The sequence below is a fragment of the Saccopteryx bilineata genome, chromosome 8 (assembly GCF_036850765.1).
Source record: "Saccopteryx bilineata isolate mSacBil1 chromosome 8, mSacBil1_pri_phased_curated, whole genome shotgun sequence".
NCBI lineage: Eukaryota > Metazoa > Chordata > Mammalia > Chiroptera > Emballonuridae > Saccopteryx > Saccopteryx bilineata.
This window is the reverse complement of record NC_089497.1, coordinates 22,742,711-22,762,461: the sequence shown is the minus strand read 5'-3', so window position 1 is coordinate 22,762,461 and position 19,751 is coordinate 22,742,711. Positions and strand designations below refer to the sequence as shown.

The 19,751-nt window shown below is 35.1% G+C and overlaps 1 protein-coding gene across 2 annotated transcripts in view; it reads right to left on the bottom strand.

Moving 5' to 3' along the window:
* EPHA3 (EPH receptor A3) overlaps positions 1-19,751 on the bottom strand; it is a 385,111-nt gene that overhangs the window by 271,556 nt on the left and 93,804 nt on the right. For both annotated transcript variants that reach the window (XM_066241197.1, XM_066241198.1), the window contains exon 3: positions 5,649-6,309. In XM_066241197.1, the coding sequence (XP_066097294.1) occupies positions 5,649-6,309 (661 nt within the window). The remainder of the gene's footprint in view (positions 1-5,648; positions 6,310-19,751) is intronic.

Here is a 19,751-nt window from a genome sequence, read left to right as displayed (position 1 = left end):
CCCATCACTAGGTGAGTAAATAAAAAAAAAGCTGTATAAATTTCTACAATAGAATATTACTCAGCCTACAAAAGAAGGAAATCTTACATTTTAGAACAGAATTGGTGGCTCTGAGAGTATTATGTTAAGTGAAATAAGCCAGTCAGAGAAAGGCAAATATTACATGATTTTACCTTTTCTTATTTTAGAAAAAGTGGTCTGTGTGAAAGTTTGCATTATACATAAAAATAGATAATGCCATGGTTAGAATTCTGGTCCTATACAAAGACAATTTTGGTTTTACTTTTGACTCTGAAAGTGATTGATGAGCTTTTTTATCAAACAGAGATTGTCACATTTCATCATTTAGTAATTGTCCCAAATATCTTCCTACAGTGGAATAGATAATTCAGAATATTTTGTTACTAATGCCAGAAAACAACCTAGTTATAAAATGTAGACCTTCTATAAGGCCTCCCTGTGAAACAACCACTGAATTTCAATGAGACTTTTCCACATTTTGAGGTTTTAATATAGTGATTCAATAAACAAATTATAAAGCTCTCCTTTTGAAAAATGTAAGCTGTGTAAGGGCACTAGCTCTTTTTCCTTATGCCAAAATTTCTAAGCAAAATAGTAAAGATTCCAAACTTTCCTTGCAAAGGTTTCTTATTATTAATAAATAATTTTCATTATTAATTTGAGGTACGCAAAATTAATCTCTTCTTCTCCTAAATTACCAAGGCATTTTTGAACCATGAATAGAAGCTTTATTGGTCTGTCTTGCACTACAATTATTCATTCATTTATCTGTCTTTTATACAAGATTGTGAATGCCTGAAGGTAGATACAATGACTTATTTATCGATGTTTCCCCTGTGTCTGGCACATTATTAATTTTTAATCAGAAGTGGTAAAAAAACACTAACTGAATTAAATTTGGTAGACTTCTAATGCATATTGAAGGTGCATGACAATTCACATATCCAGATTTTATTAGATTAGGCCAAACCTAATCTTTCCACAAATAAAATTTTGGCTTACAATTCTTTTTTCTTAAAAATCTAGAAATAAAAAAAATCTGTGAAATTAACTGAAATAGATACAACCTTATATTAACAGATTTTTGGTTACTTTGTGCCAACCCTTCGTGGCCCTATTCATTCTGCAATATACAATACTCTAAATCCAGAGGAATTTCTGTCCTTTTAAGATTCCTAGCCTCTGTAACCACGGGACTAAATCATAGGGAAAGAGTGTTCATTGAGATTATGGCTGCAGACTTTGGAATCACACAGCCTGATTTCAGATGTCAACTCTCTTTCTCACTCATTAAGGAATTTAAGGCAAGATATTTGAACTACCAAAGCTTTGTTTTCACTTTTCTTAAATTGTTTTTTGTATTTTTGTGAAGTAAGAAGTGGGGAGGCAGAGAGACAGATTCCCACATGCACCCAACTGGGATCCACCCGGCATGCCCATGAAGGGGGCAATGATCTGCCTATCTGTGGCATTGCTCCATTGCAACCAGAGCCATTCTAGCACCTGAGCCATCCTCAGCTCCTGGGCCAACTTTGCTCCATGGAGCCTTGGTTGCAGGAGGGGAAGAGAGAGACAGAGAGGAAGGAGAGAGGGAAGGGTGGAGAACAGATGAGCTCCCCTCCTGTGTTCCCTGGCAAGGAATTGAACCTGGGACTTCCATATGCCAGGCTGACACTCTAACCTGAAGCCAACTGGCCAGCGCCTGTTCTCACTTTTTAAATACAGGTAATAGTAGTATGTATCAACAGGTATTTTTTTATTTTTATTAATTTTAATGGGGTGATATCAATAAATCAGGGTACATATATTCAAAGAAAACATGTCCAGGTTATCTTGTCATTCAATTATGTTGCATACCCATCACCCAAAGTCAGATTGTCCTCCGTCACCTTCTAACTGGTTTCCTTTGTGCCCCTCTCTCTCCTTCTCTCCCCCCACCCCCTGTAACCACCACACTCTTGTCCGTGTCTCTTAGTCTCGTTTTAATGTCCCACCAATGTGTGGAATCCTGCAGTTCTTGTTTTTTTCTGATTTACTTATTTCACTCCGTATAATGTTATCAAGATCCCACCATTTTGTTATAAATGATCCAATGTCATCATTTTTTATGGCTGAATAGTATACCATGGTGTATATGTGCCACATCTTCTTTATCCAGTCTTCTATTTTTTTTAAAGTGAAATAACCCATTCATTTTACTAAGTTAACACAGTATCTGGCATCTCATAAGTACTTAATGAACATTTAAACAAATCTTTGAATTCTTTCTATAGTTCTTGGAATGAAGTAGGCGCTTATTGAAGGTTTGTTGAAGTCAAGCGATGGAGCTTCATTTTCCTCTATCTTAGGCAATTAAAGCCTACGGTTACAGATCATCGTGCTATAAAATTCTCCTGATGTGTTCAAAATCTGTCTATATTTCACTCCAAATAGTGGGTATAAGAAAGTATTGCTCTATTTCTCTTTAAAAGAGCAGCATGATATATATATATTTTTTGTGAACAGAAAAGCAAACACAATAAAACTAAACTCATAAAACACATGTTTCTATAGCTATCTTCTTATTTTTGGCTTTTTTGAAGTATAACCATTTCTGTGTGGCTGAAGTACTGGCAATCAAACATTGATTTGAAAGAGTCATAGCAAGCTATTCTGACAAGCTTACAAGCTTATTAAAAACCTACCAGAAATTAAAGGTTAAGAAAGGAAACCATAACAAACATCAGCACCATCACTGGCTAGGATGTCAACATGAGAAGCCTCAAGCCATGCCGGCCTCCACTATTACAGATCCAAGGCTGGAGAATTCATTCATTGAGCACTGGCTTTTTAGGACATAATACGTTATATACTAAACTGACAAATTAAAACTAGTATTTGTTAAAATCAACTTGCTTTATACTCAATACTAATGTAATTCAGAACAAAGTAGAATACTTTGAAACACTGTCTAATAACCTGAATACAGATTTGTTAATTATGAAAAGAGAGAAAGGCAAAACACATCTTACAACATCAGCACAGGTAAAAAAATAACTGCAAGAATATGCTTCACCATAATTACAAAATGAAAAGATGCTCATCTTCACTAGCTATCAAAGAAATAAAAATCAAAACTTCAATGAGATATAAGCTCACGCTTGTTCAATCAGCTGTTATCAATAATACAGGTAATAACAAATATTGGAGAGGCTATAGAGAAAAAGGAACACTTATTCATTGATGGTGGGAATGTAAACTGGTGTAGTCATTATGGGAGAAAGTATGGTGGTTCCTCAAAAAATTAAGAAAAGTACTACTTTATGACTCAGAGGTCCCTTTACTGGGTATCTATCCAGAGTCTTGAAAACATTGGTACGTAAAGTCACATGCACCTCCATGTTCATCACAGCATTATTCACAGTGGCCAAGACATGGAAACAATCGAAGTGTCCTTTGATAAAGGATTGGATAAAGAAGATGTGGTACATATATATGATATAATGGAATACTACTCAGCTATGAGAAATCATGACACAGTGCCATTTATGACAACATGGATGGAGGTTTAGAACATTATACTGAGTGAAATAAGTAAGTCAGAAAAAGCAAAGAACTATATAATTTCACACATAAGTGGTACGTAAAAGTGAGACTCATAAACATAGATAAAAGTGAAGTGGTTACCAGGGGAAGGTGGCTGTGCAGGAGGGCAGTCAAGAGAGATGAATGTAAGGTGACGGAAAATGATTTGATTTTGGATGATGGGTGCACAACACAATCAACAGCTCAAATGCTATAGAAGTGTTTACCTGAAACCTATGTACTCTTATTGATTAATGTCACCCGATTCAATTTAACTTTCTAACTAAAATTAAAAATAAATAAATAAATAAATAAATAAAAATAAGCTATTCCCTTTTAAATTTCAGTCACATCCCATTTCACTCACCATTTGTGATTCTACTGGAATTATTTTCATTGGTTTATCTTCAAGATATTTTCTTATAATATCTTGTATTTGTGTATATGAATATTTTATTCTGAAATTAGTACTTTTAAATGCATTTTTATAGCAAAAAGATGCTGTTGCTATCCTTCAACATCATGAAGTAAACATTTTAACGGTGTACATAAACTTGGACATAAATGTTTTCTCCAGGCGTAATTTGACATGGGGTATCACTGCATAGCATAGTAGTTACTTCTATATAAAAAATGGTTGAGTAAATTAAAACAAGGTTTTTAAAAGGTAGGGATTCCGAGTTTATTGTGAACTTTCTGAATAAAACTTAATGTACTCTTTCTAAAAACCAATTCTACTAAAGTTTGTTCTCAAGACAGCATGTGTAATGAGTTAATAATTTGAATGCTTTATTTATTTCTATCAACACACCTTTGTGATCTGTTTACTTGACTGATACTTATTTTTCTATTTGTATAACTTTGAATGAGATATATAACACTATATACAAATTATTTAAAATCCAAACATCTAATAATTAGGTTTCTTACTGAATGAACTATTTTATGAAATAGCTTTGCTTAAAGTGATACACATTATTAAAATGGAGACTCATCTATTCCTCTCCTGGTGTGAATACCAGAGATTGGTTCCATAGGGATCAAATGAGATGGAATTAACAATTATTTAATTCTCTTGAGCCAGGCCTTAATTACTTTATTGAAAATTAATCTCATAAATATCATGTGTCACAAATAATACCATGGTAATAAAATACAATTTAAAGTAGAATATAAAGGCTAGTGAGACTTCTCTCCACTCATGTATATAATAAGCAAGTGGTAAATAGTATGTTGTTTCAATTTTAGAACTTTCAAAACTATAATTAGTAACAGTATTGTAATGGTGCTTGCCAAAGATCTAAATAACAACCAGAAGTATAAGGCTAAAGTGTACCATTTGTTCTCATTAAAATTTTTTCTATGTCTGTAGGCAAAAGCAAATGCTTTGCTCTTTTCATATTGTTAGAAAGGTGAATTTATGTACAAACTATATTAATTTCTTCCCCAAGGACATGAGACTTACTGAATGGCTGGAAGTAGAATACTAAACTCAATTTTTTTGGCAGAGTATAATAGCAAAAAAAGGTGTTAAAACAGACTAGATTCTAAAGAATGGTATTTAACTTTTCTCATGTATTTTTCATTTAAAAATTCGGTGTATAAGAAAAGACTGTATTTAATAGCAATGTAGTTCATACTGCTAAAAGATAGAAAAGCAGAAACTTAGACAACACAATATTTAATTCTGACAGAATTAGTTTACCTGAGTAATCTAATGAGTGTCAATGTTTCTTCTGTCTATATAAAAATTAGAGAAAAGTATTTTTTCTTAGAGTTATACTACCATAGTCATTAAATAGCAGATAAAACTTAAATTTAGCATATGTAACACCTCTAGTGGGGTATATGCCAGCACCACATACTCAAACATGTTAATATTTCTAAAATAAACTATGAATCAACACATCAAGTGGGATAAATTGAGTCTATAAATAGATTCTGTTAAGTTTAAAGCATGTTTTGCTGCCAAGTGAGTTCAGACTAAATTCATTTCTTTCAGTTACTCTATGATAAACTCATAGGTGAGAAATACCATTCGAAGAAAAATAAAGAAGACTTACCTTGGCACATAAAACCTCTTTCTTCATAGCCAGCATTGCACAAGCACTTGCCAATGGGTACAAGCCATTCACCTTCTGTGCTGCAGTACATCCTGGGAGGATCATCCTCCTTGGAGTTGTTAACACAAGAACCCCTAACCTCCACCAAGGACTGGGAATCCATTGGTACTGTGTCTGGAAACATAGCCAGATTCTTCACTATAAAGGGGCACTTTTTGAAGTACACTCTCACAGACACCAAAGCAACACAAGCCCCAACGTCTTGAAAAGCTAAATAAAATCCCTTTTTGTTGACAGGACCTACTTCTCTAACTTCAGTGTTGAGTTTAAGAATACGGTCCCCAAGATCCATTTGAGTGAAACTTTCGTCAGCTGCAATGGTGTCAATCTTTGTAAACTGATGCTCTCGAAACTTGACCCCATGGTCATCGTCAGATTCCATGTAGTACAGGTTGAAAGTCTCCTTGCAAGTTCCCAGAACGAATGGAATGCTATTACAGTCCCGTAGAGTGAACTTGAGCTCCACGTAGATCTTCTGAGCTGAGTTCCTGGGAACCCAGTTTGTCCTCAGCCAATTATTTTGACTATGTTCCATTACATTGCACACCTGGTAAGTCCTTATGGGTGTATAATGCTCATCAACGCCACTGATTTCTTCCCACTGAAGAATCAAAGGAAAAAAAGAGTCAATAAGTTAAGTACAATGCATAAATAATAAATAAGGCAAAGGTGTGTGTGTGTGTGTGTGTGTGTGTGTGAGTGTGTGTGTCAGAAACAGAGACAGACAGAGGAACATATAGGGACAGACAGGAAGAGAGATGAGAAGCATCAATTCTTTGTTGTGGCTCCTTAGTCGTTCATTGACTGCTTTGTCATATGTGCCTTGATGGGGGGTGGGGAGGAGAGGATGGAGCGGGGTGGTGGTGGAGGGGTGTCAAGAGCACACCGAGTGACCCCTTGTTCAAACTAGCAAACTTGGGTTCAAGCTGATGAGCCCTGCTCAAACCAGATGAACCCGTGCTCAAGCCAGCAACTTCAGGGTTCTGAAACTGGGTTCTCTGCATCCCAGTCCTGCTCTGTATCCACTGTGCCACCACCTGGTCAGGCAAGGAAAAGATGTTAAAGGGATTACAGAAAATACAAAATAAATAAGCAGAATCATTAGTGTTATGCACTAAAGGTCATGATGTAGAGCAATGCTATAACATTCTTTTCATTTGCAAGGTTCTCTAAGTTTATTGACAGAAAGCAATTTCTAACTTTGATGAACACATATGAATTTGCCTTGTAGTTTGTGGGATACTCAGGAAAAAACTTTCTTATCACTTAATTGGATCTAGCCAAGTATTCCACGATCTAAACCTCAAATCAGGCCTCTTCAGTAGCACTACAAAATGGTTTTGTTGCTTATTTTTGTATTCTTTTTAATTGTCGGTTTGTTATTTAAAAAAAATAAAACTGCTTAAATTCATGAATATTTTTCTCCCAGCATGGGCCACTTTTGGGGAAAATCAATATACTACAAAGCAAAATAAATCTAAAGGATGTTACTCTCATGTATTGTTATGTACAACATTTTTAACTTAGTCATTTCAAGGAATTTGTGTTGGTGGACTATGAAAGAAAATTTAAAGTAAATATATAAATATGCCTTCTTTCTCCTCTCAAATAAAAAATATTAATAGTTATACATGAAGAACATTAGATATAAGTGTAAAGAACATTTTAATTCTTACTATCTCTTACCCACATATAATTTTATACAAGCGAGAAATAAATGGCTCTATGGGTTGTTTTTGTGATAGTAGTTAGGATTACCTTAATACAAATGTTTTAATTATAAAAACACTGAAAATGTTTCAAGACTTTTTAGAACAGTGAAGACTAGCTTCTTATGATCTTCAGAACAGATTTTGAGAAACTTTAAGTTTACATCAGATAGTTTGTGTTACTTACAATTCTATAGTTATATCAATTTTGCTAATTGCTGCCAGGAAACTATATCTTTTACCATGTCATTCTTCAAATCAGTGTTTTTCATGGCTCCATATTACCTATGTAATAACTCCTTTGGCATTTGTGTTTTTCAAAAAAACTGGTTCTAACTTATTTATATATTTTTCTAGAAGTTTTATTAGAGGCTAGTGAATTACTTTTGCTATGTACATACTATATCTTGGCAATGTGAAATATTCTACTGTTTCCAAAAGACACTTTTTTTTTTTTTTTACAGAGACAGAGAGAGGGATAGATAGGGACACACAGACAGGAACAGAGAGAGATGAGAAGCATCTATCATTAGTTTTTCCTTGCAACACCTTAGTTGTTCATTGATTGCATTCTCTCTTTTTTTTTTAAATACTATTTTTTTTTAAAGATTTTATTTATTCGTTTTAGAGAGAGAAGACACACACACACAGAGAGAGAGAGAGAGAGAGAGAGAGAAGGGAGGGAGGAGCAGGAAGCATCAACTCCCATATGTGCCTTGACCAGGGAAGCCCAGGGTTTTGAACCAGCGACCTCAGTGTTCCAGGTCAATGCTTTTACCCACTGCACCACTGCAGGTCAGGCTGATTGCATTCTCATATGTGTCTTGACCACGGGCCTTCAGCAGACCAAGTAACCCCTTGGGTCCAAGTTGGTGAGCTTTGCTCAAACCAGATGAGACCGCACTCAAGCTGGCGACCTCGGCGTCTCGAACCTGGGTCCTCCGCATCCCAGTCCAAGGCTCTATCCACTGCGCCACTGCCTGGTCAGGCCAAAAGACACTTATGGTAATTTATTTTGCTTATGATATAACCTCAAAGGAACTGTGCTCTTTTCTCCTTGATGCCTTCCATATCCTTCTCATTCTTATGAAACTATATGTTTTATATAACTCGATAAAACCCATATTAATTCATGAATTTAATCCATGATATATGTGAAGTTAAGTTTAGTTTTGTTTCAAAAGTTTTGCTAAATTTTAGACATCTTCACATCCTCCATACTATGCAACATAAAACATCACTTCTTAGAAGATGCATAATTTTTTCTAATAGTGCATATAGAAATTATTCAAGGAAGCATCAAATATAAAATTTTATTAAATAATATTTCTTAATTTTGTAAATAAATTAATAAACACAATCCTTGTGAACCCCTTTATAAATGTATTCTCAATTTTTTATTTTCCATTAAGGGAATAGCAAGTTTTACATAGTTTTAAACTAAACATTTTTTTCTATTTGAATTTATTAAAAACACATAGTAATTTCAATTCAAAGCATCTAAGTCACAAAATAAGATAAAATATTAATTTATTAAATTGAATTAACCACAAAAAAATGAATATGCCATTTGACCTTTGACCTCATTAAAAATAATTTACATTAGGGTGTTTGAATGATGAAAACCATTTTATTGGCTACCATCAACACAGTTAAAAAAATTTCTTATTCTCTCTAGCTTTCCTACATACCTAGCAACAAAACAAAAACAAATAAGTAAAAAACTCTACTTATTTTAATACCCTCTATCATTCAGGGCTTAGCAAGTATAAAAAGCATTATTTTTCTAGAGGCAAAATTGGCTTGACTTCATTGTCACAGTTAACTTGCAACAAAGAAAAAAATGCGAACTATTTTAGAGAACCTTAGACCTAATATATAAAGCACATTTGCACCGTGCTCTTAATAATCACCAACATACCATTTTCTAACACAGAAGCTATGAAGATTTCAAGTAGAAAAGTATACACAACAGTCTCAGTTCTAAGGATTTCACACTGAGATGCTTGCAATATTAAAGTCGTTTTCAAAGGAAAATTAATATATAAGTTTAATATTAGAAAAATAAAAAAGGAGTGAACAGAGTTGAAGCTACAAAAAACTGATATTTAAAAAGTCCTTATTATGTGAAATCATCTGCAATATCATTATATTGGTCCTCCAATGGCATTGTAAAAGGCAGAGCTAACAAAAACTTCAGAAAATAAATGTTATCAGTGGATATTTTATGGGAAATTAGATTATAAACAACATAAATTGAAAATAAACCAACTGATAATTTATGGTCAATCCTGACCAGGCAGAGGCACAGTGGATAGAGCATTGGACTGGGACGCGGAGGACTCAGGTTTGAAATCCCAAGGTTGCCAGCTTGAGTGTGGGCTCATCTGGTTTGAGCAAGGCTCACCAGCTTGAGCCAAAGGCCACTGGCTTGAGCAAGGGGTCACTCTGTCTGCTGTAGACCCCCATCATGGCACATATGAGAAAGCAATGAATGAACAACTAAGGTGCCACAAAGAAGAATTGATGCTTCTCATCTTTCTCCCTTCCTATCTGTCTGTCCCTATCTGTCCCTCTCTCTGTCTCTCTCTGTCTCTGTCACACACACATACACAGACAAAAAAAAATTAGGCCAAGATTTCTTTATTGTGACAAATACACGTTTGTACTTAGACTGATGAATCAATTGCAAACTTCTTCTATGTATTTTATTAGACCTCAAATAGAGAAGAGCTTATAAAAAAGATTTTTATAATTTGATGTAAAATATGATTCTAATTATGGAGCTCTCATATGATCACTTTTCTTCCCAATGCTAATTTCACAAGCTATCACATGTCCTTGAATGCAGAGAAATAAGTTGCAAGAAGATAAAACAAACAGCAAGCACCACAATGTTTTGTTCATAAAAGGTTGCAGAGAGCAATTATTACTTCATTAATTTGTAATGAAGACCAAATTGCCTGTAACTGATGGTGGCTTGCCATCTCAGACCATTTGTAAAAGCAAGTCACTACCTCTAGCATTTACTGAGGACTGAAGACGGTAGAAATAAAATCCCTAAATGACCATGTTCGCAGCAGCAGCAAAAGCAAAAACCATTCATTAAAGCTGCTGTTGTAAAGCTTACACTCTATAATTTTAAAGAAAGCTCATGTTTACCCTATTATCTTACTCTTAATGTATCATGTTTATAAATTATTAGAGATACCGTATTGCCATATCTGTTGTCCCAAGGCAGACTTAAAAAGATGAAAACAGGTGACATAGAATTGGGTGGTTTAAAGGCTCTTTCTATTGATTTCTCACTTTCTAAGGAAAATGTCTGCAAGGGTATCCAGCAATAATGTTGTCTTCAGCAGAAGGGGTTACAGAACTAGGAGGAGCTCAGATTTTCTTCTGTAACTCTATTCTCCCAAATCCACAATTCTGATATTTAGCCTGGCTCTCAGATTCTTACTTCACACATTTCTTATTAAACCACAGAAGCCAGACAGAACTTAATACCATGTTTTGTTTTGTATTTTGCTTCCCCCCCTCCAAACACACACATCATATAACTGAAAACCAGTTGTAACCAACTTCCTCTCTCTAGAACAGTCATTTTGAAAATTATTCCAAGCACCATAATCACAGTGGTCCTCTCCATCATCAAAAGATAGTATAGGATACAAAAGAGACTCTTAATTCATATGTCTAGAACACAGTTCCATGCCATTGCTATAAAATGTATTTTTGTAAGAAAACATATATTTTAAATAATTAATCAGAATTTAACCTAACAACTATCATTCTGATAAATATAAGTTATAATAATTAAGAATTTTGACTGAATTTTAACTATTCTCAAGGATACATTTTTAGCTACTTGATAATAGAAAAAAATAAAGAAAAAATATTTTTACTTTTTTAAAGAAGGAGAACCTGCAATAATACATTTAGTGCATAAGGTTATCTGATTCAGAAAGTATTAAGAAAGTGAGAACACAGAACTTCGTGATTTATTTAATAATACATAAATTTAGTTTATTAGAAATATGCAGATGATAATAAAAACATAATCACCAATAGTTTCTTTTTTATAATTTTGCTTTTAAATTTTAATTTTAATAAGAAACACATTTTTGCACTTTATAAAACTAATAATTTTACATTCAATGATAGTCTGTGATAGTAAGTTGTTGTTGATGTTGAGTTTTTCCTTAAGTCAGAGAATTGCATGTGTAACCAAGTATCAAGGAGAGAGAAGGTGGAGACTTGATGTTGGAAAACCAGCATCAGGAACAAGGTATAGGCCAGAGTCTAAGATTAGAAATGCCCAGAAGGGGCCTGCCTGGGATGGTACAGCCAGTATCTTAGTAGTAATGACCACTATCCACTGTTCCCCCACTCACTTTTAAGCCCCTAAGTCAGGGGTCGGGAACCTTTTTGGCTGAGAGAGCCATGAATGCCACATATTTTAAAATGTAATTCCATGAGAGCCATACAACAACCTGTGTATGTTATGCATTATCCAATAAAAATTTGGTGTTGTCCCGGAGGACAGCTGTGATTGGCTCCGGCCACCCGCAACCATGAACATGAGCGGTAGGAAATGAATGGATTTTTAACGTTATTATTTTTTTTTATTAAAGATTTGTCTGCAAGCCAGATGCAGCCATCTAAAGAGCCACATCTGGCTCGTGAGCCATAGGTTCCCAACCCCTGCCCTAAGTATTGAGAAAAAAAAATTGGTAATGGTATTCAAACTGCCTTATTGAATATAAGGAGGACAATGCCCCAGTTTGGGTAAGTGTACTGAAAAGAAAACCAAGAAAGGGGTAAAAGAACAGAGGTTTTTAAGGAGAAAAGCCACCAAAGGATTTGAGAGAGTGAGAGCAAGACATAGGACCAGCATGGTGTAACATCACTGTTTAGAATTATCAGGACTATTGAGCAGAGATCATGGTATATATAAGAACAGTGGCTCTTATATGAACACTAGAAAGTGAACTTGCCTACAATACTGCTTCATGCATGTCTATCCAAAATAATTATTTGTTTTTAAACTACCTAGGCAATTTTAAATATACCCTTAGGCTGAGAACAATGCTATATATTCTTTAACTGGGTTTTTAGTTTTTGTTTTCTACCTCTCTTGACAGCATGTTTCAATATCAGCTTCTAAGGCTTCTGAGTTTCCTCGGAAACTATGTCTAAAGTGTCTATAATTAGGGATATTTAAAAATGAAAGTGAAGTGATAAAATATCCCCTAATTTTTTGTGAGCAATGTAGCTCACCCTGCCCTGTCTCTGTAGAATGGCTTTTTGCTCGGCCCATGTCCCATCTGTTTTTGGGTTACAGATTTGCCAAAACACAGGCATGCCTTATGTAGAAGCTCACCTGAATAACCTTGTCTTCTACCTCCCACAAAGAACTGTAAGATATTATTATAACAAACAAAGTAAACCTAATCATAGTGTTCTACTTCGCATCTGGTGGCAAATGAAAACCGTGTGCATTACAAAAATATGTAAACAGTGCATGGGGGAGGGTTGCCTTCAATCATGTATTTCTCTTGGTATGAATGTGACACCACTGGTTTTAGACATGTTTGCTATACTTTAGAGTTTCCCACTGTGATCTTCTGTGGTGATTTGTGGTTTTTAAAGATGCCTTTACAATAGCAGTTTGAGTCCATTCCACATGCATTTATTAAATATTTCTATGTGCAAAGCGTAGTTTAGGAACCATGGAGGAGTTAAAAGTTAAAGTGTGATTTTTGTTATCCAGAAGTTTTGGTGCTGGGAGAGGCCTAAGTGTCACACAGAAAATGACGGAATGCTCTCTATCTGAGGTCCTGAGGAGAGTTGTAGAAAAAAGGAAGGATTAGCACTGAAAAAAAAAAAGTCCTCAGAAAAGATTAAGGGGTAAAAATGGTAGGTTGATAAGGCTAAATTTTCTACAGGGCAAATATAGAGAGAAGAAGTGTGAGCAAACCAGGTCTGTGAGGACAGACTTATTTAATAAATTTGGTTTTACTATAGTTAAAAAATAGGGTACAGAGCTGTGAGCATGTGGACAGTTACTTAGAAGAAAAAGGCCTGAGTCCATTTGAGCAATATTAACCAACACGTCTCTACTTCATCTGCTACAGTGAGAAAATAATGAAGATAGGCAATAGCTTTGGACTAGGAACTAGTTCCCGGTTCTCTAAGAAAAAAAAAGGGAGGGCTTCAGAAAAATCACTGCAAAGATCCAAAACGGAAGTCATAAGATGACCTTTGTTGATAATGTACACTGAACATTTCTCATATATATTTTTATGAATGTGTATAGTATATATCTACATGGGCAGAGTGCATCTGCTTATGTTAGAATTTTTGACTACTAAGTCATATTTCAAAAAGATGTCTGTACTGAGAAATAATAAGAATCAACAGAAAAAATATCAAGGCAAATTGTATATAAATTTATATACATTTATTTAATATTTCTTTTATGTGTTCTGATTATACTCTAAATATTTTATTTCAAAAGCATTAAATTTATATAAATTGAATAACCGAGTCAAGCTTTGTATTAGTAACTGAGTAATGAAGAAGATAAACAAGTTACTTGTTCTCTCTCTCTCTCTCTCTCTCTCTCTTTCTTTTTTTTTTTTTTTAGTGAAAGGAAGAAAGAGCGGTAGAGACAGACTCCCACATGAGCCCCGACCAGAATCCAGCTGCAAGCTCACTAAGGGAAGATGTTCTTCTCATTGGGGATACATGTACCATTGCCTCCTGAGCCAGTTTTTAGCACCTGAGACGGAGGTCATTGAGCCATCCTCAGCTCCCGGTGCCAACTTGCTCTAATGGAGCCTTGGCTGCAGGAGGGGAGGAGAAGAGAGAGGAAAGAAGCAAGGGGTGGTGGAGAAGCAGATGGGTGAGTCTCCAGTGTGACTTGACTGAGAATCGAACCCAGGACATTCACACATTGGGCCAGTGCTCTACCACTGAGACAGCTGGCTAGGGCCAAGTTACCTGTACTTAAGGAACAGATTATATTCATGTTATATATATTGCTATATCTATTATCATTATTTCATAAAGGCATATATCTTTATTTCTTATTCATTATTGTTTCTTCCCAAAAAGGTTATTTATTTGGTTCTTCTTTTCCTCCCAAACATCTAGTCCTGTACCTAAAGCCATTACCTTGTAGAGATTAACTAGAGTTAAATATCATGTGATGTGCCTAACGTTAAACTTACATTATTAACAAAGCACAGAAGTTTGCGTTTTGGTATATAAAGCACTAAATTTAAAAATCAATACTCTGCATAGTTATGTCAGAGACTGGCCTTAACCCATTCTATGATTGTAAATATGTTTACATTTATTAAAAAGAAGACAAAAATAAATTTTTAGAAACTATATGTTAGTAAATTTATATATATATACATATATATATAATATATTCTTTTTTTTTTTTTACAGAGACAGAGAGAGGGACAGATAAGGACAGCAGACAGACGGGAAGGGAGAAAGATGAGAAGCATCAATTCTTTATTGCGGCACCTTAGTTATTCATTGATTGCTTTCTGACTGGGAGGCTACAGCAAACTGAGTAACCCCTTGCTCAAGCCAGAGACCTTGGGCTCTGCTGAGCCTTGCTCAAACCAGATGAGCCCATGCTCAAACTGGCGACCTTGGGATTTCAAACCTGGGTCCTCCATGTCCCAGTTCGACAGTCTATCCACTGCACAACCATCCTTCTCAGGCTGATATATATTTTTGAAATAGGCATTAATAATATTTGGAAGATGAAGAAATGAATCTAAAAATTAGAAATCATATATTATAGACTTGTACACCTGAAATCTATACAATTTTACTAATCAATGTCACCAGTCACCCCAATAAATTCAATAATAAAAAATAAATTAAAAAAAGAAAAAAATAAGAGATAGTAATGTGGAAATAAAATTTTTACCAAAATGATGCAAAATGCTTAAAGAGCAACCAAAAACAGAAATATAGCCAAAGGAATTGATTTGCAACAGACATGATGTACTAAAATATGCCCTGTAAATATATGATCTAAATTAGCCATTGTCAAACTTTTTAAATTAAACCTGCTAATTTAAATTTATTTTTTCTACTTTGGGTAGATTGTCAATATCAAAGGAAGAATAGAAAAGATATAATTTACATTACATAGGTTTGATTTAAATGGTAAATATTTTATTTATGATGTAAAAGAAACTTATAATTTCAAAAATATTATTTCAAAAACTACAATGATGACGTATACAGCACTATCCAAAATGACTTCAGCAAAGAGGAAGTCAATGTGTTTATGACCCAGCAATCCCTCTACTGGGTATATACCCCAAAAACTCAGAAACATTGATACATAAAGACACATGCAGCCCCATGTTTATTGCAGCATTGTTCACATTGGCCAGGACATGGAAACAACCAAAAAGCCCGTCATAGATGACTGGATAAAGAAGATGTGGTACATATACACTATGGAATACTACTCAGCCATAAGAAATGATGACATCGGATCATTTACAGCAAAATGGTGGGATCTTGATAACATTATACGAAGTGAAATAAGTAAATCAGAAAAAAACAGGAACTGCATTATTCCATACGTAGGTGGGACATAAAAGTGAGACTAAGAGACATTGATAAGAGTGTGGTGGTTACGGGGGGAGGGGGGAGAGGGAGAGGGAAAGGGGGAGGGGGAGGGGCACAAAGAAAACTAGATAGAAGGTGACAGAGGACAATCTGACTTTGGGTGATGCGTATGCAACATAATTGAATGACAAGATAACCTGGACATGTTATCTTTGAATATATGTATCCTGATTTATTGATGTCACCCCATTAAAAACTAAAATTATTAAAAAAAAGTCATTTAATAAACCGTTTATTCCACAGCTGTTAGAAACAATAAACATTGTTTATATTACCAGATATTTTTCTCACTGCCTTCCTGTCATATATATTGCTAAATGACTTTACATTTACAGGATAAATTTTCCTTAAAGTTTAGGGAATAGGACAATGAGACTATCATGTTTCTAATTTTTGAAAAAAGTTTCAATATAAAATTGCCCAATAAAAAGATAATAATTTTAGAATTCAGTATAACTGCTTGATAATAATGGGGAAAATTTCCATGCATATGGACTTAACTTGTTTAGACTGAAAACTGTGCTAAGATGGACATTTACAGAATTATTACAAATGACCAACTACTTAAAAATTAATGCATAGCAGTGACAGCAGTACATTTCATATCAGTTGTGAGATTCATGTAATTTCCTGCTATGATAATGGGTTACAGCCACAGTAATCATAGCAATTTACGATATACCTGTGGAGCACTCACAGTGACGGAAATGAAATTAACTCATGTCACTGTGGAACATATGCTAAATTTCACAGATCTTCAGATAACTAAGTTTATTTTTTAACACAGTAAGTGTCAATTCTTGAGAGTATTTTCCTGAAATGTAAGCTGCTTTATAGCTCCAGTTTTAACGTTGCAGAGACTTCTCCTGTTCTTCCCACAAGGGTAACAACTGTGCATCCTGGGGACATTTTTAACCCTTTCTCCACTGAGCACCCTGAAAAGCCGAGATTAAGGGTCGAAGCTCTAGAGACAGTCTCTGGGTTTGAAACCTAGCTCTGCTACTTAGTAGGAGTATAACAGACTAATTTCATTCACCCATCTGGGAAAAATAACAAAGAACTTTTTAAAACAAAAGTAGGCTATCTATTTTAAACAGTACGCTGCACCCGGGAATCAGTAATCAATTATTACTATTCTGCTAAAGCTCAGTTATCTAAAAATGTCTGGAATACACTCAATATTTTTCCCTATAAAATAATTAGAATGTATTTTAAATTCAATATCTCCTTATTTTCTGTTAAATTTTAAAACTAGACTAGAGTTTCTTCTAAGTTTAAGGTAACCATATTTTCTGACGAGTGTAGCTTGTTTTACTGTTTTGAAATCCAATATGTATAATTAATGACAAAAGTTAACTGAATATGGGACTGCTTTGTATTTTTATTATAAATGAGCCTCCTGTCTTTTATCTATGATAAATTTGTAATTTTATGTAAAATAAAAGTTTTGCCAATAATATTCTACATTTTGACAATAACTATAGTTCTGCAATTTTCATAGACTTTGACTTCTCTTCTTTTCACTATTATTTTTAAATAAAAGTATATAGGCCCTGGCCGGTTGGCTCAGCGGTAGAGCGTCGGCCTAGCGTGCGGAGGACCCGGGTTCGATTCCCGGCCAGGGCACATAGGAGAAGCGCCCATTTGCTTCTCCACCCCTCCGCCGCGCCTTCCTCTCTGTCTCTCTCTTCCCCTCCCGCAGCCGAGGCTCCATTGGAGCAAAGATGGCCCGGGCGCTGGGGATGGCTCTGTGGCCTCTGCCCCAGGCGCTAGAGTGGCTCTGGTCGCAATATGGCGACGCCCAGGATGGGCAGAGCATCGCCCCCTGGTGGGCAGAGCGTCGCCCCATGGTGGGCGTGCCGGGTGGATCCCGGTCGGGCGCATGCGGGAGTCTGTCTGACTGTCTCTCCCTGTTTCCAGCTTCAGAAAAGAAAATGCAAAAAAAAATTAAAAAAATAAAATAAAATAAAAGTATATATAATCTTTTTGCATAAGCTATCAAGAGGCATATTTCATCATTTAATAAAATTATGTATTATTATTATTATTATTATTACACTTTTACTCTATACTAGACAATGTGTAAAACTTCAGATATCTCATGTCTGATGGATAGGGTGATAGTACCTTCCCTATAAGACTGTTCAGTTACTTAATAGATGATATTGATAATTAACCACTACACTGATGATATTGATAGTTAAGTGTTCACATAGTCATTACCTGAAAATTAAGTAAAACAAATATTTTAAGCACCCATGTGTTACAAAATTATTGTTTAAGTATTATAATTATGACATAGATGTACAAGATATCATTTCCTGCCCTTAAAAATTTTGTGTTATAAGAATGGAATGAGAAGCAATCAATGAACAACTAATGTGCCACATCTCTGAGTTGATGCTTCTCATCTCTTTCCTTTCCTGTGTATTTGTCTGTCTGTCTTTCTCTCTCTCACTCAAAAAACAAACAAACAAAAGGATGAAAATATGTGTGTGCAAGTTTAATATTAGATAGTCATTCGTTTAAGAGAAATCTGCTATGGGCTAGGGAGTTTTCTATGTCTTGGGAACCTGCCACTTAATGGAAAAAATAATAATAAAGCCACTAGTGTTTTCATGGAGCTTGTGTTCTACATGAGAGAAAACAACAGTAAGTACACACACACATGATAGGTGAACTATGATCATTATAAAAAGAAAAAAAAAGATGGAAACAGGATAAGAGGATAGAACATATGTGGGTTAATGAGTATGATATTTTAGATAGGGACAAATTCTCATTTTTGCAGCCATTTGTGTAAAACCAGTGAGAAACTAGGCCGAGAGAATATCTGAGGATAGAGCATCTCAGGCTGAGAAAACAGAACGCCCATGGGCTGTGATCGGAGGTGGTGTCGTAATCAAGGCTTAGCAAGGAAGTCACTGTGGCTGAAACGGAAGGATTCAGTTGTGAAGTACTGAAACAACTGATCAGAGAGGGAGTGGAGTACAAGAGTGTCTATGTCCTTATTGGGCCACATGAGGCAGTTTGAATTTTATCCTCAAACAATTAGAAATGCAGTAGAGTGTTTGGCTAGAAGCATGACATGATATGGCTCATGTACTAAAATGGTCACAGTTTTCTGTATGGAAAATAAACTGCAGAGAGAAAAGGTGTAAGAAGTGAGATGATGAGGAGATGCTTTAATAGTCTGGGTGAGGAGGATGGGATATTATTGGTGGAGGTAGGGAGAAAAATTCAAATTCTGGAAATATTTTTGTAGTAGAGCCAAGAAGGGTGAAGAAAGAGATGTACACTCTAAAGAATGGTGAAGTCTATGTGCGAACAGAGAAAGAGAACCACAGCCAGGAGATGGCATTCAGGCAAGAAATTTATTCAGTGTACTTTTTTCACTAGTAAAAACAGGTGATCAGAGAGAAGGAAGGAAAGCATATTCCAGGCAGATGAAGTGAATATGGAAAAAGGCATAAAAACACTGACTGAGTTTGGATATCGTGAAGCAGCTAACATGAGAAGTGGAGCTAGTGGCTTCACTAATTAATTCAACACATATTTATTAAATATGAGTTATGTACCAGTAATCCTATTAAGTGCTAGAACTACAGTAGTGACAAAATGGCCTGAAATGTCTCTCCTTCTGGAGTGTAAATTCTAGTGG